The 26,110-nt window shown below is 32.4% G+C and overlaps 1 protein-coding gene and 1 long non-coding RNA gene across 2 annotated transcripts; one reads left to right on the top strand and one right to left on the bottom strand.

The window, feature by feature from the left end:
• Window positions 1-11,809: 11,809 nt before the first annotated feature.
• Window positions 11,810-15,764, top strand: LOC139522576 (angiopoietin-4-like). The gene is made up of 4 exons (XM_071316042.1): window positions 11,810-11,975; window positions 12,859-12,955; window positions 14,896-15,060; window positions 15,712-15,764. The coding sequence occupies exons 1-4, from the start codon at window positions 11,949-11,951 to the stop codon at window positions 15,762-15,764; spliced, it is 342 nt and encodes a 113-aa protein (XP_071172143.1). The 5' UTR covers window positions 11,810-11,948.
• Window positions 15,765-16,091: 327 nt separating this feature from the next.
• On the bottom strand, window positions 16,092-18,510 carry LOC139522928 (uncharacterized). The gene is made up of 2 exons (XR_011664527.1): window positions 17,969-18,510; window positions 16,092-16,378 (listed from the first exon to the last, which is right to left on the bottom strand). It is a non-coding gene; the product is annotated as an uncharacterized lncRNA (long non-coding RNA).
• Window positions 18,511-26,110: the final 7,600 nt, after the last annotated feature.

Below are 26,110 nucleotides of genomic sequence, written 5' to 3'. Positions count from 1 at the left end.
TTAAAAATGTCCTGTACCAAGTCAGGAATATGGCCATTGTTATATTATAGTTCGTTTCTGTGTGTGTTACATTTTAAAAAAATTGTGTTTCCGTTGTGTCGTTTGTTTTCTCTTATTTTTGAGTGTGAATTCACATTACTATAAGACGTGTCACGGTACTTATCTATCCCAAACCAGGTTCAATCCATTAAAACCAGGTTCAATCCATTAAAACCAGGTTCAATCCATTAAAACCAGGTTCAATCCATTAAAACCAGGTTCAATCCACCATTTTGATTTTGGATTTTTCTTTTTGAATTTTCCTCGGAGTTCAGTATTTTTGTGTTTTTTTATTTTTTTCCCAAATTCATGTATTTGGTTTTGATGTTATATTTGTTATTCTCATAGGATTTTGTCTAATGCTTAGTCCGTTTCTGTGTGTGTTACATTTTAATGTTGTGTCCTTTTTCTCCTCTTATATTTAATGCGTTTCCCTCAGTTTTAGTTTGTTACCCCGATTTTGTTTTTTGTCCATGGATTTATGAGTTTTGAACAGCGGTATACTACTGTTGCCTTTTTCTATTAACAAAACATATAATTTTTCGAAAAACTTAGGATTTTCTTATCCAAGGAATAGATTAGCTTAGCCGTATTTGGCATTTTGGAATTTGGGGTCTTCAATGCTCATCAACTTCGTACTTGTTTGGCTTTTATAACTATTTTGATATGAGCGTCACTGATGAGTTGAGTCTTATGTAGACGAAAAGCGCATCTGGCGTAATAAATTATAATTCGGGTACCTTTGATAATGGTTTACATGGAAAATGTGAATGTTGGATTTTATTAGAATTATCAGCTTAGTCTGACCATTTGGAGAAAAAACAATTTAAAATGACATGTTGAAAAATATAGAAAACTAGTTTTAGCTTCAAATTATCGAAATTGGCCGTCGCTTAATAGAGACATCTTTGACCTTTTGCATTTGCTCCCAAAAAGTGCAGTAATTTATTTTCTAAAACTTTACAATAATGATATTCTGCAAAAGAGTGCAACAATAGACCTTGACAAATAATTTCTTGTATATCATAATTTTCATAATTTACAACGCATGAAGAGTTGTCCCGGGTTTTTATACAGATGATTCCAAGAACTATTACATGATAGGTATAATTAATCTTGTTGCTTGTTGATTTGAATTTTAACAGTGTCGGAATGCTATGTTTACTTAATTTAGTTTATTTAATTATTTTTTTGATTTCAACATCCTTGAAATAATAACCTTAGTTGGTTTATATTTTATGACATTTTTCAAGCTGTTACATTTAATATATTTTTGAACACATTTATCTTTTATTTGTGATCCTTCTTTATCAATAAAACTAAATAAATAAATAAACTGTTAATGGTGATTGACCTGCTTTAAAGTGTATGGAACTAATAACATTATAAAAGCACAGATAACATTCGTATTCCGACCTAATAATGCAGTGATTTTCGAAGCCAAAATATTCGGAACATAAAACCATGATCAACGTTGGAGAGTTCTAACCAAAATATACTGGTAACGAGCAAAATCGCTTCTAGTAACATAAATAGATTAAATACACAGTCATAAAATTCAATTTTGAATTATTTTTTAAGTTTGACTTTTATAACTAGTCCCTTCAATTGGCCTTTGTTAGTCTTGTATTCTTTTAACTTTTATTTTCTTGTGTATAATTTGAAGTTTAGTATGACGTCCATTATCACTGAACTAGTATATATATTTGTTTAGGGTCCAGCTTAAAGACGCCTCCGGGTGCAGGAATTTCTCGCCGCATTGAATTCCTATTGGAGACCTTCTGTTGTTGTCGGCTCTGTGGTCGGGTTGTTGTCTCTTTGACACATTCCCCATTTATATTCTCAATTCTATTGATATTCATTTACTCAATATTTTGTCAACAATGGAAGACGTGCAGCATGTAAAACAAGGTGTTTCCTCAAAGATATAATCACGAGGTCATGCAGAGAAACAACACCCTATTTCTTTACAAAAAAAACCTTGTTTGCTGAATTTTACCGATAAAAAACGACATCAATATTGTATATGAATGAATATTCATACAGTCATACTTTCAAATATTTGTTTATCGGTTAGCAATATTACTAAACAGGATACCAAAAAAATAAAATTCCACGGGAATATTAAAACGGAAAGTCCTTTACATAATGGCAATTTCAAAAGGACATCAAACGAATAGAAAACAACTGTCATATCCTGACTTAATTGGTACAGGTATTTCCTTATTTAGAAAAAGGGGAATTAACCCTGGATTTATACGTAGCTAAACTTTTCACTTGTATGACAGTTGCATAAAATGAATTATAATGAGAACAACTTATGAGCAAAATAAACAGACAAAAAAGGTAAATGCATGGCATTAGCAATATGTCTAAATCTTTCGAAGAATGTAGACTAGAATCAAAAGACTAAGAATTATTGGATCCCAATCATAATGTATTCATCAGATGTGTTTCCTATAATTTTTCATGATAAATACAACGGCGGGAAAGGGGAGGATAGTTATTTAAAGATGACGAATCAAACGTTAAATCGATAGACAATAATTGCATCACTTTGGCTGGTGTGTTATATTAAACCAAGAGTTCCAAATGGTGAAGTTGAAATCATCTCTTCGTAAATTTTACGGACGCCATCAGGAGTTGGTTGACCGTTATGGAATAACCGATTCACAACTGACATCAGATATGTTCTTTATGTCGTTTCTACAATACTCTTCCCTCTTCACGACTGTGACTTACCGAATAAGACTATTTACTGGATTTGTTATAACAAAAGCAACGCGACGAGTACCATATGTGGAGCAGGATCTGCTTACTCTTCCGGAGCACCTGAGATCACCCCCAGGTTTTGGTGGGGTTCGTGATCCTTTGTCTTTAGTTTTTTGTGTTGTGTCTTCTGTAGTATGATTTGTCTGTTTGTCTTTTTATTTTTAGCCATGGCGTTGTCAGTTTATTTTCAATCTATGAGTTTGACTGTCCCTCTGGTATCTTTTGTTCATTTTCTACATTTGAAAATGACTGTACCAAGTCAGAAATATGACAGTTGTTGTCCATTCGTTTGATGTGTTTTATCATTTGATTTTGCCATTTGATTAGGGACTTTCCGTTTTGAATTTTCCACGGAGTTCAGTATTTTTGTGATTTTACTTTTTTCGTCCCGCTTGTAAACAAATAAATCATGCTTATAAAAGGTATTTGCCAAAACTACCGGTTCAGATGTCAACAAATGTCCAGAGTCGTTAGACTTACATTTTGACTTTTTATAATAGTTAACCGAACCCTTTGGATAAAAGCTACTTACGGTTGTCCGGTTAAGTTTAATATTCAAAAAAGGGAACAAATGTGGGTGAGTTAGAAATATGAATCGTGTGACATGTTTGTCACAAGAGCAATCAATCTGCATTCGAGCAGAGTTAAATGTTGAATGGAAATGAAACTTTCATGATGAAACTAGTCATTATGTCTTACGATGAGATGAAGAACATATCAAACTCACCAGCGATTGCCAAATTATATTGCTGTAAAGTTTCATCTCAAATCACTGATCAACATCTGAACAATTAGATGTGGCTGGTTTTGGTGGATACGATATCAAACTTTGTACTAATCTGTCCAAAAAAAGACCAACGATTTTTAGCAAATTTTAGAAAAACTGTATTTTTATACGAAATAGATGGTCGATCCATATCAGACTGGAAAATGCCTTTGCATTCTTGATGAAGTCAAAACATGCGAAAAGACAAATACCAAATGGTTCTGCGTATCATGTTTGGTGTAAAGTAAAATCACTAATACTGAATTCCGAGAAAAATTCAAAATGGAAAGTCCCAAATCGAATGGCAAAATAAAAAGCTCAAACACATAAAACGAGTAAATGAAAACTGTTATATTCCTAACTTGGTACAGCCATTTTTTTAATGTAGAAAAGGGTGGATTTAATATGGTTTTATATATATATAAACCTCTCACTTGTATGACATTCGCATAAAATTCAATTATATTGATACCGATGTGTGAACCAAACGAGCAGACATAATGGAATTTAAGTTAATAGACTTAAATTCAGTTACCGCCGGGGCCACTCACGGATTGTGTTTCATGTTTTAGATTTACCCAACATGTGTGACGATATATTCTGTGACGTCATTTAGTCCTTTTTAGAATTTCATCGCAGCAAGCAAGCTGTTTAAATTTTGTAAGCGGTAAACTTGAAAACCCGCCCTCCCACTCCTTTTTATTGAACAAGATACTGCTCTTTTGCATTTATTTTTCAGGTTTGTGTCGGTGATAGTGGTGATACAGATTTGACTGATGATGTTAACTCGTTTGCTGTTGAGAAAAGTGACTTTTATTTGAACTTTGAGCATCATAAATATATTCCCGTAAATGGCAGAATTCGCTGCATAGAATCTTAATGTTAACTATGAAATTTTAGGTTTTTGGATAATACAGACTACACTTGTGTATCCCACGGTGTTTTCTAAATTTAAAGCACCAGTGTATCCCACGGTGCATCTTTACATTTTCATATATATCTATCTTCACATCTATCTATCTACCTGGTTGCCATATTATCTTCGGGTAACCGACCATAGATCCATCTACATATACATGGTCTATGGTCTATCTAACAAATACACAAGTAACAAAGAAGCACAAACATGACAGAGAGATTGGAAGACAAAACAAGAACGGTCAAACAGGTCAAATGCCTGTTCCATTCTTTGTGTGCATTTCTAAATATGCATCCTCAATGAAAAACGGTCAGGAACTGTGGTTTCGTAGATAACTGAAGCTGATTTCCGGAAAATCTATCAGAATTTTAGCTCCTAAATGCTCTTCAACTTCGTTCTATATTTAAGGTATTTCATTCGCGAGGAACTGATGTGTTTTTGTAAAGAAAACGTGCGTCTGATGGGTATCTATGAATATGATGTTCTTATTCAAACAGGGACGATAAATAATAATAATAAATACGGTTGTAGATTCCTTTCTGTAATGTCTTCAGATTATGGTGCCAATGCGTTGACGCATGCTCCTACTTTTGCCGGATTCGCAAACAATGACCAAGAGATTGAGGTATATCTGAGGTCAATGTACATAGTTTCCTAGTGTGAAGCATGTTTTACTATTTGATGAAAACAACAGTTTATTAGTGTAGCCTTTCAAAGACGAGTTATATAAGGGTCTTGTCGATTGTCAGATACCATCATTATCAAAGAAATATTAATATTATACACTTTGCTAACAGAAATAATGAGACTACACATTTTTAACAGATAATCCGACTAAGAGTTCATGACAAAAACTAATTTTGTTATACACTGATCCAACAAAGCAATTTAAATGTGTTTCTCGCCTCGGTTGAGCATCTTCTTATTTGGGTAATAACTGATCTTTCGACTTTCAAGCACATGATATATGTGAAACAACTACCACATACACATTTTCCAAAATACACATCTTGTGTATGCAAAATGTAAAAAAAAAACACGGTTATATAGATACCTAACCAGTATTTGGGACACCTTTTTGGAATTTTGGGTCCTCAATGCTCTTCAACTTTGTACTAGTTTGGTTTTATAACTATTTTGATCTGAGCGTCACTGATTAGTTGAAACGCGCGTCTGGTGTATTAAATTGTAAGTCTGGTACCTTTGATAATTATTTTGTTGTTTCAGATTTTTAAAGACAAAAATAATTAAAATACACGGAGAAACTGGCGATTTACAATTTAGAAAATAATTCTGTAATGTGAATATTAAACAGCGGTATACTTATGTTACCTTTTTACTCGTAGTTGGATATAAAAAACAGAGTTGAATGTTACATCAGTACTTGACGGGAAATAAAATGACAACATAAAACTACATCAGATGTTTCCGACAAATTTTGTAGACAAATATAAAGATTTAAGAAATCAAAAGCCTTTTTTCTCTGAGCATGACATGCATTGAATGCTAGTATAACTTCAAAAAGTGGAACTTCAGAGTCGAACTGGTTTTGTATTTAAAACCGACATGCACATTGCGGCGTTTCTCGTTTTTGATTGTACTAAACCGATTATACTAGATGTGCAGAACTGTCATTGTAAATTAAAAAAAAATCTGTGTGCAATATTGTATCATTGTTTATTTTTAAAGGTTTTGAAGGTTTTGAAGTTGCATTTTTATTTATTTCATACACATAACTATACCAGCATACATTGAAATGCATTAAAGTGAACAGAACATATCGTTACGTTATCGTTAGTGTCACGTTTTTATTTGGTCTAGACAATTAATTTACCTTGATCATTTTCTGAAATAAATTAACAGATAAAAAGATGGTTTCCTTGTTACAGTTTAGGTCTGCAGGAGACAGACTTATCAGCTTATGCCCATGGACATTTGAGGGATCTGCACACTCTAGAAATTTCAGGTCATCATAAGCTTTTTGCATAATCTTTGAAGATAGATATTCCATTACTTCAATTATTCCACAATCACATAAGAACGGATTTTCAGTGATATCGACTTTAACAAATTCGTGAGTTGAGAACGAGTCAATCATACCTTTTGTTAATGGAGCGATCTTATTACGCCTTATATCTATAATTACAACTGATTTTGTCTCTGTTATGGTCATTCCAAAATCTTGTATCATTGGAAGGTCTCTTATGTTGTTATCTGAGAGGTCTATATATTCCATCACTGGAAATCGTACTCGCCAGTAGTTTATAAAGAGTATCAGACATACCATTTCCAGAAAAGTTTAAAATTTTGAGATTTTGTGCAATATGAGTTCATTTTTCTGTATGGACTATTTTACTAATAGTAGGTCTAGTAACACCGTTCATTCCGCTTAATTGAAAAACCTCACGGTTGTTATACAAACAGGTTCTCTTTTGAATGTCAAAGTATTGTTTATCATTCGTCAATGCAGTGCTGAAGTTAAACAAACCATTGTTTTGCATATCTTCAAATGTCGCCTTTGTCCCTCTTCGATTTATGACGAAATCATTCTCTGGTCCACATTCTGCAGCTCTTGTTATAAGAGAGTTAGCTTTTGACAGAATACTTCTTGCAATCGTATTAAGATAGTTGTTACGTTATCCATTTGTAGATATGTTATTGTGTCGGCAATGCAGTCTATCAATGGATTCTTGAATTCAGTGTGGTGGTCCTTAATTCTGCAGTCTTTGATATAAATTCTATGTAGTTTGTCTGCGCTGAACGTCCAAGTAAAGTGTATGATACCATCTTCACAAGTGACGGATAAGTCAAATCCGACATTTGATGAGACGCGATAGGTAAAATTTCTAAATTCTGATAACTATATACTTGAATTACGTTTAATGATACATACAAATCGTTTGTTTCGTTCATAACATATGCACAAAGTTTCCAAAAATCATATAACAAAATAAGAATAGTTATGGTGTAAACAAACTTGAGGTAATGATAAATGAAAACATTACGGAACAGCTGTGTACTCTCATTTGATAAAAACACATTACACAGACAGTTGTAAATGTTTTCCGCAAAAGTTTTATCACAGTGTTATGATGATAAGTAGGTAATATTTTCAAAAATTATCTTTCAAAATATAAAATCTATATTCTGCATTTGCTTTTCCTGTTTACCATGTTTACTAGGTTTTTAATGTGCAACTTCCATTTTATTGAATGCAAGCATATATTTGTCGTAATCAAAACTAAAATATCACCTAATTGAAATCTCTGGTGAAAATAGGATTTTATTAATCTACTTTTCATCCTGTTCTAGACAAGAAAGCAACTCTTAAGTGTTAACATTAACTATCAAGATGTAATTTCTGTAGAATTACGGTTCATTAAATATTAAAATCATTAGGAACCCACTATTTTTTTCCCATTCACGTGAAACCTTAACAAGATTGAGGACCACTTTTTGTAATTTCCGGTTTTAATAGTTTTTATTTGAAATGGTCTTTCAACTGTTTTGTTTTGTTTTGCATACCCCCATATAAGTTTTTTGTAGTCAAAACGCACGACCGGAGTACTCACATGACGCTTTTCTGGGTTTAACTTTATCATGAACGCTGAAAACTGAATATTGAAAGCCTGTATAAATATATGAAAATGAAGATTAATATGACCAAAATGTACACATAAAAAAAAAGATCAAAGCTATCTATTGGGGTAAAATTGCTAAAAGATTGATTCTTTTGATTTTGTCATTTCTTGTCAAATCTTATCATAAAGGCACGGAATATTTACCAGAACAAGTTTACTATTTTGCATGTGACCTGTCGACTTTGATCACATTTGAAATTATAGATTAATAGAAAGTTATCTTCCTCATTAGATAGCAGGGTATGTAAATTCCTTTTCAAACAACAAAAATGGCACAATACTGTCTATACGTTCGTCTTGTATTTTCTATGTACATGTACTATCAATTATGCTAAACATAAAAGGAAAACTGTAATTATTTTTTAATACCTAGCATGCACTAGTCTAGCAAAACATTACAAAAATGTAACACTATTGTAAAGATTCAGAAACATATTCTGGATTGTCACTCCAGAGTTTTGGTAATTTGTCCTATTTGACGCAACACTTATATGCCTAAGGGTATTTATGACAATTATCTAATTCCACGAAAGAGAGAAAACAACAGACCTTGACAAATGAACTATTGTACTATATGATTAATAGAGCGTGAGTTATCCCGGATACAGATAATGATAAGAATTCTAGCATGATAGGCTTAATTTATCTAGTCGTTTGTTGCTTTGAAATTTAAAGGGACACTACCTACGAAATATATATAAAAAAAAATTATGAATTATTTGTATTACATCAATTATGAAAGAGAAATAGTGAAACAATAATTTGCTTTTAGCAGCCAGTGTGTTTCAATTTTATCAAAATAAACTAAGAGACATCGATGATAAATTTTTTACCTGTGAATGATTCGAGCTCATTGGATCCGTATTCATGTGACCTCCAATTAAACACATTAGCTAGAAATGGATTACACATGAATTATGTGTGTTTCGTTATTAAAAGGAAAAGAATATAAACTTTGAAAATAAAACAATGGTAAATCATGTAATTGATTGATTCGATTCACAAAAAGTCATTCTTATACAGGTAAAAAGGATTATTAGCATATATGTCTAACCTATAATATGAAATTAAACAGACCTAGAAACGTCCAATTGCTCGAGTGTTTAATAACCCATAATCTATTTACAGCAATCAAATAAAGTCAACAGTAGTATACCACTGTCCGAAGTTCATAAATCGATTGAGAAAAAAACAAATCCGGGTAACAAACTTTCAGTGCTCTGTTTTCTCAAACGGAAAACAAAGTAGATGTGCTTGATATTATGGTTCGGTTCCTTCTGTGCAATACATTAATTGGTACTAACAATTCATAAAAACGAAATTTTAATATTTGAACTTACCTTAATCATTTTTAACCGCTTCATAACCATATGTGGCGTTCTGCAGGGTGTTAATGCTATAATGATTCGTGAAGCCAAAATAAACCCGAAACCCATAACCAAAAACACGATTACATTGAATGCAGAGTAATGCATTTGTAATGTTAGTAAAAATTAACTTTGAATGATCATTGTTTTTAAGGCTCCCTCAGCTCATGTCTTTCAGACGTTTTATAAAAATTTACTGATTGATTTGTCAACAATTGAATATGATCACGAGGTCATGTACGATAAACAATACCAGATCTCTGTTAATAACCATGATTTGCCAAACATTGGTAACTAAAATAAAATAAAACAATTTACTGATTTGATGGAAAAATAATCACTAATGTATATACGTATAAAAATAAGAAGATGCGGTATAATTGCAAATGATACAACTCTTTGCCAGAGATCAAATGACATAGAAGTTCATATAGGCCATTGTACGGCCTTCAACAATGACCAGAGTAAATTCCAATACCTTACCATCGAATGATGGTTTAAAAATCAACTTGATATGATGAAAAGCAATCTTATCAAGTTTGAGATCTCTTTGTCAAATTTCTCAGTGAAGTTGCTTTCACATGGTCCATTAAGTTTGGATAGTCCAAAACAAAAACATAAAAGTCCTATATCTCCGGTAAAAATGTTTAAACCGTTATGATGGCATTCTGTGAAATGGTCTCAGAATAGGTGCGTTCACAGGGTATCATTGTATAAATGGTCAAACTTAACCTAAAAGGAGTTCTATGATTTCAATTTCTGTCGTTCCCCAAAAAAATTATAAATATTGCCGCCATTACCTACATAAATTATAACTGCTGACAATTTTCAATTTTGCAAACAAACTATATTTCACCTAGTTTAATCAAATATGTAGCATATATCTACATTTGATACTTTTAGAAATAGATGGGGTAAAAATTTTAAATAGCGTAAAATTTAACGAAAAAAAGACTTTACCTGAAATTGTTTGAGTATAACCTTTCATTCATTCTTCTAAATTATCTATCAAATCTGTAACGTTTTCTGTCAATTTACTGAATAGACTTTTGAAGCGAGATTTAAATCCGCCAACCAAATGAGCTAAATTCTCCTCATACACAGCCTTTGATTCATGTAACCTTTCCTTATAGGTGTTCAACATTGTAGTTTTAAGTTCATCTTGGCTATGTTCAACAATGTCATTAACTTTACCAGTAAATGTCTTAGAAATAGCTGTATCTATATAATGTTTAAAGCAGAAACATCGAGATCCGCCACTAACGGTGCTTTCAGGTTATTCGTTACTAAAGGCATCTCCACCACAGCGTCATCAGAATTATTTGTACAATAAGTTGAAATATCTCCGTAGATATCTCAAGAGAAGTTATTTAAAAAAAAACATCATATAATTTAAAGGTTTATTAAAGCTCGGGTATCTCCCTCCATCTTAAAACTTTTAATGGTTATATAAAACTATTTGTTTTATTGTATTTACGGCTGTATTTTTTCTCAAATTTGCAAAATAAGGGAAGATAACTCAAAACGTAGGGGAGATAACCCAGATAAAGTCACTTTTTACAAGAATGTGTTGGTACCTATTTCAATATGAAGCAAGAAAACAAGTTCGGTGACCCCATTTTTTTTTATCTGAAAGTATTTTATAAAAACTATCTTCTCACATTTTCTCTTAGAATTTTATGGTGTAGATTTCTTTTTATCACACAAAGTTGGATTTTCCATGCATAATCTATACACAATCTGACAATTTTGCACAACCTGTATCGTGACAAAAAAGTCTGGTGACCCATACTTAATATTATTATATTTTTAAAAAAAGCATGATAAAAACTTTATTTTGGCATATCATTAACACCTGGGACTGTTAAAGCATTCTGTGAATTTTAATTAAGACCCCCATCCCCTAGCCACCTTAAACCAACATAATGTTTTACTGAAAAAAACTATTTTCAGTTGTATGGACCTCTTTTTTTTTTAAATTCCTTGGATTTAGGTTATTTTCACATCTTCAAATCAAATGAAGTTCATAAATCAATTTCCTATATATTGTAAATAAGGTTAATACTAAAATTTCCAAATCAAAATTTTACTTATGTTTACATTTTTGCGTTACTTTTACTTTTTCGTTTAATGTGTTTGAGCTTTTGATTTTTCCATTTGATAAACGACTTTCTGTTTTAAATTTTCCTTCGAGCTCGGAATTTTTGTTATTTTACTTTTTTACTGTAAATCTCGCATTTTCACTTTAAGGTACTTTTATACTTAAGTTACCAATATTCAAATGGATATTTGTCGCCAAATTTGATAATTTTATTTTTCCAACAGAGAAATACAGACCTATCAATTTACCAAGAGACTGTACTGACATAAAAGAAAGTAATACGAAGAGTGGCGTTTATAAAATATATATAGATACTGTTGGTGGAAAACAAGTCTATTGTGACATGGATGTGGATGGCGGTGGATGGATCGTAAGTTTATTGGTTTATTTACTACCCAATAAAATGACTGAAAAAGAGATTTACACAAAAGAATGCCTTAACCTGTTTAAAACAATATAAAAATTTCAAGAAATTTGAACCACATAATTTACAGAAATAATTTCATAGGACATATAGCAGTTGGAAGATCACACAATTTGATCATTGATAAACTTGATTTCTGTACAGTAGTAAGGGATTAAAACGTTCAGCTATTTTCAAATAGTTAGTATCTAAGGGTTAACCGCTTAATTATAATCGTCTATACAGTCAGATATTGACAATTAAAAGAAATGCGATATACACGTATTATGAAATAAAAAAAAAGACTTTTAGAATGCTATTCAACAATTGACATGTTTAGATACATTATTATAAGCTATAAATCGTCTTGATTCTTTATCAAAAGGTTGGGAATGACGTAAACAGAAACAAGCAAAGGTCTTTTTTAAAAACAAATATTTACAAATAAAATTTCCCTATTTACGAAGTCTGTTTCTCAGCTGATAGACATCTACAGTAAGGCCACATTTGAAACGTTACAGCAAACGTGCTTATAAAATCAGAAGATAATGCACATTCACTTAAAACGACTCAACGAAACTGCATTATCAAAACAACAATCCACCTTTAGTGATATTGTCTGCATTGACTGCTTCTAAAACAACTTTGATAGGTTATTTATATTAGTATGTATGTATGTTTAAATTTGAAAGAAAGTTAACTAAACTGAAAATCATAGAATGCCTCTACATATTAAAACATCATGTAAACCCAGATAAAATCATAAGACAGAGTAGAAAAAAATGGTTTCAAGCACTATTCACACAAACGTAAGGAAATAATTGATACAATGTACTTTTGATTTTAAAAGGTAATACAAAAACGTGCTGAACGCAAGGTGAAATTCGAGAGAATTTGGAACGAATATGAAAATGGTTTTGGAGAGGTCGCCGGAGAACATTGGCTTGGTAAGTGCTTATCTTAAAATGTACTATGATTTGGATTCGGCAATTTTATTTGTGTTAGCGTGATCGATTTGAGTGCGTAAGGTCGATTCTCTAGAACAAATAGTATGCCAGGAAGGACGACATGTCTTTACTGTTACCTTTGCAGGGTATCTTTGTACTAGCAAGTTGAAGATCCGGCTCAGAATTTCAGTCTTGTCGTTTAGGGTGTTAGTTTCAAATTTATATCACATTAATATATTCTCGTACTAATATAGTTGTTATTTTTTTAAACTTTGATACTCGACGTTAAACACCAATCCATTTATCTAAAAGTTCGTAGTCTCTTACAGTATTAAGTGAAATTTGTAAATAAACTTGAAATTTTAATGATGTGGCCAAACCGGTTTTGGGGGTGAACACTTAATTTTCCAAAAAATCTGGAGGTTTGTGAGATGACTAAATTTATTTAAAATTGGTTTGAATGAATACTGTAATATATAATGCAGTACAAGCTCATGTTGAATTTTTAGATAATTTATTGATTTACGAGTTTCAGCTAAATTCATGTATCTAAGTGAACGAATATCAAAGGTACAGTACGGATATTGGACAAAAATGTCATTGAAGCATAATATATTTATTTGACAAATAAACACTAGCTCGTACAAATCGATACAAAGCAAATAAAAACATCTAACAAACCAAGATATTAGCGTTAGATCTAAAGACCTTTTGAAGCCAGAGTTAACTCCCCAACCATAGTTCCTAGACCCATGGTCCTTTTAGGAAGCACACGGGAACCAATGACCTTGCCAAAGGTCAAAACGTTTTTGACCATATTTTAAGGGTTGTATGTGTATTTAATGCTTTTCAATGCATTTTCTATCTGAACATATCTTTTACATAACGAAAAGGAAAGACCGCTTAATTTTCATAAACAATTAACATGTTAATTTGTTTCCTAATGCAACAATAAACACCAAATAAGACTCATTCTTTTTGCATATCATAATAGAAAATTCTTGAATTTGGCATTCAAATATTGGTTACAGATATTAATATAAATATGAAAAAGAAAAAATGTTGATATCTACTCAGCAGAAGTTTATTGTTCAATCCATTTGTGTATGGATATGTTAGTGAACCATAGCAAACTAAAGTCGTCTAATCATCATGGCTGTCTTCGGACCAATATCTTTCCCCCAGTAATTATCTTTTTGGTCATCGTTTAACCAATAATTCGTGCCGTTTTTAAACCACCATGGTCCATATTCTTTAGCCAAATTTCTATACTCGTCATCTTGTCGCGATCTATTGCTGAGAATTTTCCAGATGACTGGCGTGTAAAATAGTCACCTTATAAAAAAAGTTATGATTTTATACATTTTAAACATAACAAGCAATATCGATTGTCAAACTAGACGTCCAAAGTCAAATATGTCATGCATATTGAGGATCAGAAGAAAATAATAAAAGAAGATAAGGATTACTGGTATGAAGGGACATACCCGACAATATCATGGCCAAAAAGATAAACGAAGAATAGGACAGAAACAGTTTACAAATCACTACATATGTATTTAAAGTTTGAGCGACAAGAACCAAAGAAGAAGCGTTACATCCAAAATTAAATTTTTTAACGATAGTAATATAATGATAGATATAGAAATTGTATTCATGAGTATTAAGTTTTGTTTTAGGGATTTGAAATTTTTTGTCCTTGGAAAAGGAAGTCTTACATTTATTTTCATTTCTCGAGGTGCGCACTTGAAAAATAAAAGGGAAATTCTAATTTTTCCTCCAATGGATTATTTGTTTCGGTAGTATATTGTGTATTGTTATTGCGGTATTTGGTAGAAAATAAATGCATCAGAAATACCAGAATTGGAATTTTGTGTAAAAATTAAATGTTGATTTTTATTATGTATAAATACATACATATATGTATATCTACATTATAGGCAATAAATATATCCATCTTCTTACGAATAACGGACAATTTGAACTGCGAGTGAATATGGAAACAAAAGGTGGCCAAGATATCTATGCTGTATACAAGTCATTCAAGCTTGGTGATGCTGCATCCCAGTACCAGCTTACAGTCAGTGGTTACAGCGGAACAGCAGGTACATATATTGTGTATTCACATAGGCGTTTCATGTTTTTTGATCTGTTGTTACAATTAAAATAATTAGATTCCCTCTCACGTTGTCCATTTAGCATGTAGAGACTTGACTTACTTACCCAAATTGCACAAGAATTATTTTATGATGAATAAAATAGGTGAATATAGTATGTGATACGAATATAAAACGTAATGCATGTTTGTGTTTGTCGTAACTACAATCCCCTTCTCTTTTCACGAATGTGACCTACCGAATTAGGCTATTTAACGGGTTTGTAATAACATGAGTAAAACGACGGATGCCACATGTGGAGCAGAATCTACTATCCCTTCCGCAGCACCTGAGATCACCCCAGTTCATGTTACTTAGTCTTTCGTTTTCTATGTTGTGTCTTGTGTATTATTATTTGTCTGTTTGTCTTTTCCTTTTTAGCCATGGCGTTGTCAGTTTATTTTATCTGTGAGTTTGATTGTCCCTCGGGGATCTTTCTCCCTTCTTTTGCACACCAGTGCTACATACAACTTAAAAGACCCAAATTTCGTTTGATGGTACAAAAAAGTAATTCTTATCTGAGCAACAGTGACATATGTGGTTCTATTTAAGTTTCACCTTTGTTTTTTATTATTAAAAAATTCATCATGGCTTCTACAGTGATTCCAAGTCCTTCAGGTGGTATGGGTGTCTTTCGCCATCTTGGATTGTAAAAAACGTAGAACCTAAGGTTCAGATTTTCAATCAATGTAGCAAAATTTGATGCAGGAATGCAGATGGGTCAATATGCGCATTAGATTCTCCATAGGCCATAATGTTAACGTTTTCTTCTGTTGCTCAGGCCATATCGTAAACTTGGATATGTATGATAGCTCGTTTTGAAGCTGAGACACTTGGACACATGTGGTGCGATTTTCGGGGTGGCAAGTGTGATTCGTTTTCCCGTCAAGTGCTTAACCCCGAAAGATAGTGAAAAATGTCACTCTCCACAGGAAATAATCCCAAAATTCTGACCATAAAAATCATTAAAAAATATGTCCTTTGTAATTTTTTGATCAGGTTTATTTTTGTATACTTTTTTTCACATCACATCAGCTCTATAAAACACCAGTCCTAGTTCATTTATGTCAATTTTTAAAATCACAGCTCCCACATATGCATGGCGGACTAATTTTTTAATGAGAGTCAAAAATCTGTGTTCCTCATCTCAAGGTCCTTTAGGGGTCTTGTCCCATATTAGATCAGCTAATGTCAGATTCCACTTATTTTGCAGTTTGTATCCCTTCAGTACACATTTCTGAACAATTCTGTGAAGTTTTAGCCATATCTGAAATAAAATAAGGTCATTTTAATACTTTTAGGTAGCAATGTTTATAACTGTTTAATATCATTTTTAAGAAAGAAAAAAACACAATAAGCATATGTTATAAATTTTCATTTTAAACATTTGTTTTAACTTTTTTTGGTATAACTGCAATTCATAAGCCTCTTTTACCTTACAGACTTTCTACAAATCATCTTTTTTTGTTGATAAATCATGAAAATATAGTGTTTTTCACTTAAAAACTATCAGATTTAAGAAATTTTTCCACCCTGAGAGTCTTGTTTTCTATTATATTTTTTTTATTGAATAAAAAGCTCTCATATCTTTGCATTACTGTCAAGATTAGTCATAGACCTTTCCAAAACTAGTCTTGTTTTTAAAATCCATCAAGTAATAAGAATTTTAGAGGTTTTCTTTGTATGTGTCATGAAAGTGGGAAAAATGGGTTATTTTTTTGGTGAAGAGTACATTGTGACGTCATGGTTTTTGTGACGTCATTGCATTATGACATCATAATTTAGAGTTGTACACAACTTACACATACCACACACAGCATCATACATGCAAATTTAGACACATGTATATATTGCATAAAAATTTGTGTTTCCTATACTGCACACATTAGTTGAAACTGAACATACAAGGAAATAAAATAAAATAAAATAAAATAAAATCATGTCCATATTTACTTCCATTCTGTTTTGCAACTATTTTAGTTCTGTAGGCTTTTTCTTTTACTTTTTGATATCCTAATTTTATAATTTTGTAGTTTTTGTTTGATTTGTTTGGTTTTTATATTGAGGATTTCTTTTCACTCGTGCTTACTTCAGTTGGTTCATGTGGTTTGATTGTCCCAATTTCCTGACACAGGTAAAAATACATTTGTAAACAACAAGAGTTACTCCCCCTTCTATGTAAAGTAAAATGTAAACACTCGTGAAACCAGCCGTAAATGTTTTACCTCAGGTTAATAAACATGCATGTTTGTTTCAGTGTCTTGGAGGGTAAGAGGGAGGGCTTTTATCCCATTTTCATTTTTTTTAGCAGTGTAAGAAACTTGTATTTGAGTAAATGATTCGTGCATAATGAAATGTGCAGTTGTCACCTCGGGGAGACTTAATTTTAGAATTAAAAATATAACAAACCACAGTTTAAGATGCAGCATGCAGTTAGGATATGTTGTGCCATGCAGTTCATGAGTGGTGCATTTTTGTGAAGCTACACAGACCTTACGGTGGTTATTTAAATCATGGGGCTCAAAACTTATATGGTCAGCATTAACACACAAGGCATTATGACAGAGATGGGAGGCATCTAAATTTCTATCAATATCAATTGTTTTTAGCTGTAACATTTTTGACAAGCGTGCAACATTCATTTTTGTCCTTTTTCCATTTGGATAAGCCACATTTAGCATCCCTAACATATAATTTCTTTTCCTCTGAATGGCCCCTGTCCAGATTTTACACGACCCATTTTCTGCATCAATGCAATTTAACAACAGAATATTGGTATATTTTTGATAAAAATCAAAAGTTTGAGAAGCCATTTTGTATTGTTTTGATTAATTAGCACTAAAAGAGTGTAACTGACCTTGATTTCAGCAGCTTTCATCCTAATATTGTAGTCACTGAGCCATGAAACACTCCATCACCTTTGAAATTAAAGGTCACAAGATGGGTCAATATGCGCATTAGATTCTCCATAGGCCATAATGTTAACGTTTTCTTCTGTTGCTCAGGCCATATCGTAAACTTGGATATGTATGATAGCTCGTTTTGAAGCTGAGACACTTGGACACATGTGGTGCGATTTTCGGGGTGGCAAGTGTGATTCGTTTTCCCGTCAAGTGCCCAACCCCGAAAGATAGTGAAAAATGTCACTCTCCACAGGAAATAATCCCAAAATTCTGACCATAAAAATCATTAAAAAATATGTCCTTTGTAATTTTTTGATCAGGTTTATTTTTGTATACTTTTTTTCACATCACATCAGCTCTATAAAACACCAGTCCTAGTTTATTTATGTCAATTTTTAAAATCACAGCTCCCACATATGCATGGCGGACTAATTTTTTAATGAGAGTCAAAAATCTGTGTTCCTCATCTCAAGGTCCTTTAGGGGTCTTGTCCCAGATATCTCATTCGAATTTCATTTTAAAGAACCTTTTATAGGAATACAACTTATAAGTATTAATATTTGTACAAGTGTACATTATCTTTTGTGATTTTAATTTTTTTTCAAATTGGTATTTTAAGGGGAGTTAACTCTAAATCAATGCATTTGTTGAAGGAATCTTCATGAAATTTTCCTATCTTTTATTATAGCCGGAAAAAAAACTTACGGTGATCCTATCTTTTCTGTAGATATTCTCAAAGCATTGTCTGAAAGCTATCTTTTCCTAATTCATTTCACAGTTTTATCATTTTGTTTAGTTTCTAATCACAAAATTATGTTTTTTCCTGTATAATCCATACAAAATGTGTCATTTTATCACAACCTGTAGCTTAAGAAAATTCAAGGTGACCTATCATTTTTATTATATTTTTGACCATGTATCAATAGATACTACGTTTTGGCAAAGTATGAACAAATTCTATCATTTTAATTTTAGATTCCCATACTACTTTAAGCTTCATTTGATACCAAAACTACCCAAATATTTTACATATTGAAAAGTTGCAGCTTTGAGTAGGAACTATTTTGCTAAAAATACGTTTTATCTTTGAAATCTATCTATACAACATAATTTAGAGGATGTGTGGAGCAAATGTTGATACTTTACAGTTACAAGGATCCCTCTCCTGTAATAGTATCAAAATATTTGACTTCTCTATTCTTTACGCACGTAATCCCGTCTAAATTAAAGACAGATTGAAATAGTTAGAACCACTTTGCTTTATAAAAACTACTGATCCATACAGAAACGTATATCTTGTTTCCGGAAGTGACCAATCATACTTTGTTAAAAACCGTTATTTATTTAAACAAAAAACTCTCTGAAACTGACAAGATAACAAACTTTGATTTGTTTTCATTAACAATAAATTTATTACGCCTTGAAGATGAGTTGTGTCTAACAACTTGTCAGTCACAGTACTTGCCAGGCGTAACATGACGAGTCCACTGGTTGACCTAAGTTACATACCCTTCCTGATTTCTTTCCTTATTTTAGAAGGGTTCTTGTAGCTGAATCTTCATATACCTATGTAGTACTGTTATGCAGACATTTTAATGCTTCTTTGGCCATGATATTGTTTTTGACATACGTTAAATGTTGTTCACTTGGTATCTTCTTCCTAAATAAGATCTTCTTCAAGGTTATGTCCTTTCATCCAGGTGTACCTATCTTGTAAAACTTGTCTTCTGTTGTCATTTTAGCTCACCTGGACCAAAGGGCCAAGTGAGCTTTTCTCATCATTTGGTGTCCGTCGTCCTTCGTTCGTTGTCGTCCGTTAAATTTTTACAAAAATCTTCACCTCTGAAACTACTAAGCCAAATTTAACCAAACTTGGGTACGATCATCACTAAGGTAACCTGGTTTACAAAAGGTGTCCGATGACCCCACCTGCCAACCAAGATGACCGACATGGCTTGACATATAACATAGGGGTAAAATGCAGTTTTGGGCTAATACCTCTGAAACCAAAGCATTTAGAGCAAATCTGACATGAATTAAAATGTTCATCAGGTCAACATCTATCTGCCCTGGAATTTTTAGATGAATCAGACGACCCGTTGTTGGGTTGCTGCCCCTGAATTGATAATTCTATATAGAGATAAACTGTTAACTGCAATATAGTTCAGCACAGTAAGATCTACAAATAATTCACCATGACCAAAATTGTCAGTTGACCCCTTATGGAGTTATTGCCCTTCCTAGTCAATCTTTAGTTTCGTAAAATTGACAAGTTTTGGTAAATTTTTCCTGAAACTACTGGGCCAAGTTCATTTTAGACAAATATAAATGTAAGCAGCAAGAATGTTCAGTAAGATCTACATACACATCACCATCACCAAAACACTTTTTTCATGAATTCATGTATGTCCTTTTGTTCTATATGCTCATAGATCACGGTGAGCGACACAGGCTCTTAAAAGCCTCTAGTTTTATATCGTTCTGAATATGCATAAAATATTTCACACTAAACGTCAAGCAAAACAATAAATTTTGTTCGCCATGTAACAGAATTATGTGTACAATCCCATTTTATTTTCATACAAGGTGACGCTTTACAACGACAGTCATCTGGAAAATTCTCAGCAACAGATCGTGACAACAGTGGTGGTTATAATCATGCAATATCCAACGGACCATGGTGGTACAAAAAAGGTTCAAATACTTGGTTGAACGATGATCAAATAGAAAATTACTGGGCGAACCACGGGTATATTGGTCGGAAGACAACCATGATGATCAGACGACTTTAGCTTATTACTTTTACACAAATGAAACAATTAACTTCTGCAGAGTAGATATCATTTTGTTTTCTCTTTCATATTTATCCTGTTACCATTATTCTATTTAAAAACGTCTAATTCAAGAGTGATTTTAACTAAAGAATTTCCTATTATAATATGCATGAGACGAATATGTTGTTTATAAGCTGCATTAGGAAACATATGATATAAACGAATAAAGCAACAAGTATTTCTTACAACACATACCAATACGTAAGTAAGCCTCTGCGTTGTACTATTATTTATCATATACTTGTAGAAAACAATGGTATAATTGTACCCCTTGAAAAAAAACAAATTTGTATATATATCTTTATTCATTTAATTTGAAGAGTTATCAAAGCCTTGTGTTATGACTTTTCTTATCAACTGCTTCCAGTATATATCAACTGCTTCCAGTTTATATATTACCTGCTTCCGGTAAATATGCAAAAAATGAATTATATAAATTTTTGAAAACGTTTTTCTAGTCTGTATAGCTTTTGCTGAAGAATACGATAAAACAAAACATAAAATGTCATTTTTCATATTAGACCCCATTTCAGCCCATGGTCAAAATCATAACCTAGGGCCAAAAAGAGGTCTGATATGAAACCAATGCTAAAATACATATATATATATATATATATGTTTGTGGCATAACATCGTGGCCACGAGTTAATTCTTTTCTGTTTAGTATTAAATTTATATTAAGATCCATTTTGTTACATCTTGTGATCAATTTTATTTGGCAATCGCCAATGGCAGTCAGCAGGGTTAAAGAACATCAGTTGTTCGACCTGTTAGTCAAATGAGTTTTGTTTAAATATACTTTTTCACTTTTTTGGTCTTTTGGAAAATGTTGTTTGTGCTGTTTTTAGAACAACGAAATTTGTTTTACATGCACACGTATAAAAATTGCTGTTTTTATCCAACGCAATCATAGGTTTGAACGTAGTTTTCAATTTGGACTCGTTTATATTTTTTCGTTTGGGCTTGTATCATATTTTCCCTCCGGTTTATATGATCCGTTCATCCTATATTGATTCTTAAAATTCAAGAGTCTATTTAAAAATGAGGGTACTTTTTCTAAAAATGAGGGTACTTTTTATATGGCCTTCCAAATACCGTTGCGATCCCTAACATCACTGAAGAGACATTTATTGTCGAAATCCGGATCTTGTGTACTAAAAAAATATTGACACCGTATGTTTGTGGCATAACATCGTGGCTACAAGTTAATTTTTATTCTGTTTAGTATTAAATTTATATTAAGATCCATTTTGTTACATCTTGTGATCAATTTTATTTGGCAATCGCCAATGGCAGTCAGCAGGGTTAAAGAACATCAGTTGTTCGACCTGTTAGTCAAATGAGTTTTGTTTGAATATACTTTTTCACTTTTTTGGTCTTTTGGAAAATGTTGTTTGTGCTGTTTTTAGACCCTTCTACAACGAAATTTGTTTTACATTCACACGTATAAAAATTGCTGTTTTTATCCAACGCAATCATAGGCTTGAACGTAGTTTTCAATTTAGACTCGTTTATATTTTTTCGTTTGGGCTTGTATCATATTTTCCCTCCGGTTTATATGATCCGTTCATCCTATATTACATCACAGTAGCATGGGTTCGAATCCCGGCGAGGGAAGAACCAAAAATTTGCGAAAGCAGATCTTATATTGTTGGGTTGATGTTTAGACGAGTTGTATATATATATATATATATATATATATATATATATATATATATATATAACTCGTCTAAACATCAACCCAACAATGTTAGATCTGTAAATTTGCTTTCGCAAATTTTTTGGTTCTTCCCTCGCCGGGATTCGAACCCATGCTACTGTGATATCGTGACACCAAATCGCCTGCACTGCAGCCGTCCCACTAGACCACACGACCACCTTGGCTCAAAAAAGAGCTTTCGCTGGCCGTGTGTTACCTTTCCTCGTCAGTTTTAATCTAGCGGCGTACTACAGTACATGATATATAAGACATGAAGATATATATATATATATATAGATAGATTTGTATAGACACATTAAAATACATAACTATAGAATAAGTTGTTATAAGTCAACCTTTCCCTTACAATGATCCTTGTGGTAACTGTTGTGATCGTTTGTTTGTCGGCATCAGTTTGATGGCTATTTCAGCGTTGAGTATTTTAATGATATACATCACATTGATACCCATATAGCGAATCGATAGGATGAAGAGGTCGATTCTTACAGCAAACCAATGTAGCAGTTTAGTGGGATCGGCTAAGGCTGTTAAGAATTTTATTCAAATAATGCGAAATTATAAATACATATTCCTTCTCTTTAATAATGTACCTTACAAATATTGGCAACTGCGAGACAGCAACCCGACGACACCAACAAAGTAAAAATACCAGGATTTTCTATTATTAAGATAACATTAGCTATATTCATTAAAATAACATAAACGGTATAACAGTCGCTGGCAAATCAAAACAGATACAGCGACTTAAAAATAAATATAAACACATGTACATAACCATCTAAAGTGAAAAATGTCAGCAGTAGGAACAGAACATCCTTCTCGATTTAAACAAGTCAAAAACTAATATCACAGACAGCTTTGGTGATTTGTTTGGATTTCGATGTATATAATCTATGTTTTTCTGGTAAACTATAAAGGTATTTCGTTATCAGAAGTTACTTATAACTTTTACTTGCGATATATACTACAATTTGGTGTGCTTGTTTGGTTGCAAACTCATTTTACACAGGATAGCACACTTTTATTTTTTTCAGAAACTGGTTTACTGACACCGAACTTTTAGGTGCAATCTGGGTGAACTATTAATCCATTACTTACTATTTACACCACTGGGTCGATGCGTCTGCTGGTGGACGTTTCGTCCCTGAGGGTATCACCAGCCCAGTAGTCAGCACTTCGGTGTTGACATGAATATCAATTATGTGGTCATTTTGATAAATTTCCTGTTTACAAAACTTTGAATTTTTCGAAAAACTAAGGATTTTCTTATCCCAGGAGTAGATTACCTTAGCCGTATTTGGCACAACGTTTTGGAATTTTGGATCCAGAATGCTCGTCAACTTTGTATTTGTTTGGTTTATAACTATTTTGATATGAGCGTCACTGATGAGTCTTATGTAGACGAAAAGCGCGTCTGGCGTACTAAATTATAACCCTGGTACTTTTGATAACTATTTTCATACACTTTTTCTAAATTGTTATTAATTCGAAACTGTAGTTAAATCTTTAAATATTGTTTCAGTAATGTTTTGTGCAGAAGTTGAAATAGTCGTTTTTTTATTTGTACGGACGCCATCACGAGTTGGTTGACCGTTTAGGAACAGTCGTTTCACAGCTGACAACTGATATGCTCTTAATGTCAATCTACAATCCTGTCCCTTTTTTTCCAAATGTGACCAACCGAATCACTGGCTTAATAGTAACATGACCTTAAAACAAGGCATACACAATTGAAGCAGATTCTGCTAACCCCAGTTTTTTGGTAGGTTCATTTTGCTTAATATTTGCTTTTTTGTGTATTTTATACTGTTGTTTGTCTGTTTGTTTTTTGTTTCTTTTAGCCTTGACGTTGTGAGTTTATTTTCTACTTATGAGTTCAAATGTACCTTTGATATCCTATGCTTCTCTTTCATGCTCTTTTTATTGATATGCAAGATTGTGTAATCAATAAATCAAATCATACTAATTAATTGTTATATACACATACATAGGCACATTAACGGTTCTACAACCTGTTGTTACCTTTATTTTGGCATGGTACAATGTCATGTTTTTTCTATGGTTGTTTGTGTTAATGACGGTACAACAAAAGAACAAACTATAAAAATCAGTTTAAAAGGATTAACTCTTCAGATCAAAACAAATCATTTATTCCATGAAGGAGAGAAAGAAAACATTTATGTACCAATTTTGCTAACAAATACCTTTTTTCTTAGCCCATCATAACTTATTTGAGAGATAAATATTAAGGAGATATCTGAATCACATTGTGTTCAACATAATTCTGTTAACGGAATAGGTATTGACACTGACACGAAAGATTTACAGAAATGATTTCAAAATGGGTAATAAGGTTAATTTTTTCGTAATTATATCCCACTTATGTACAACTCTCCATAATAGACCAAATGACTCAAACCAAATAACAGCTATAGGTCACCTAGTTCACCAAGCCTTCATTAATCTGCAAATCCCATACCGCATAGTCAGTTCTAAAAGTCCTGCAAATGAGACATGTAAAACAATCCAAACAAGAAAACTAACGGCCTGATTAATGTACAAAAAAATGAACAAAAACCAAATTTGTAACACAGCAACAAACAACAAGCACTACAAAAAGGGGCTCATGACTTCGGACATTAAACAGAATGTGGCAGGATTCCAAATTCCCCCCTTACCTGGGACAGTGGTGAAACAGTACAACATAAGAATGAACTATAAAAATAAGATTGAAACAAAGACATATAACAATAACATGTGAACATGACCGGGTACTTGTACATCCCTACAACAACAAAAAACTAGGTAAAGATTTGCTTGCAGTTACTGGCAGCTAGTTCAAATTCAACAACAACTGATTAAAAACATCACGCATCTAAGACTAAATTATCAATCAGGACACAGTAACATCCAATGGATTCAGTGTTAAGACGTCCTTAACAGTCAGAGAAAAATATAGATCCATGAAAGTGCATTTGTATATAACATTAATATTTAGTTTGCTTTTAATTTACTGATAACAAAATCAATATTAATACCATTAAAAACAATATTCAAAGATGTAACGACAGTGTTGAATTGGTAACCTTTAAGAATAACTTTATTTAAAGGATCGATAAGGTTAACAGAATCGATTCTAAATTTCAGGTCAAGGTTAATATCTCTATTAAAAAAATATCAGAGGAAGAAAGCCATCATACTTATTAGACGAAATGACGACTAAAAAACGACGAAATGTAAATCAACGTGAATGGAACAAATAAACTTGGTCATTTATTATTTCAAATTGAACACACCAATCAACGGTTTCAGACATTGTCAATTCGACGAAATCAAGAAGATATTTCAAATGTCATTTGATCACAAATCATCTGGACGATTCATTTTCAACTGAATATTGCTGAAACCTGTAGGCAAATATCAAATCAATTGTTTTCACAAAAATTTATCTACTTGACTAGTAATTTTATATTTTTTTCAGCAATGTTCACTTAGATATGAAAAGCCGAGTTGAACATAACGTCAGTAATGGACGAAAAAGA

Source organism: Mytilus edulis, chromosome 5, assembly GCF_963676685.1.
Source record: "Mytilus edulis chromosome 5, xbMytEdul2.2, whole genome shotgun sequence".
Taxonomy (NCBI): Eukaryota; Metazoa; Mollusca; class Bivalvia; order Mytilida; family Mytilidae; genus Mytilus; species Mytilus edulis.
Note: the sequence above shows the minus strand (reverse complement) of the source record. Positions and strands in the feature narration are given on the sequence as shown.

Bases quoted from the DNA above. Each gene is read 5' to 3' on its own strand.
- LOC139522576 (XM_071316042.1), top strand. From the start codon at position 11,949: ATGGATGTGGATGGCGGTGGATGGATC. The intron at 11,976-12,858 runs GTAAGTTTATTG...TGATTTTAAAAG, and splicing joins TGGATGGCGGTGGATGGATC to GTAATACAAAAACGTGCTGA. The intron at 15,061-15,711 runs GTACATATATTG...TGGCTTCTACAG, and splicing joins TGGTTACAGCGGAACAGCAG to TGATTCCAAGTCCTTCAGGT.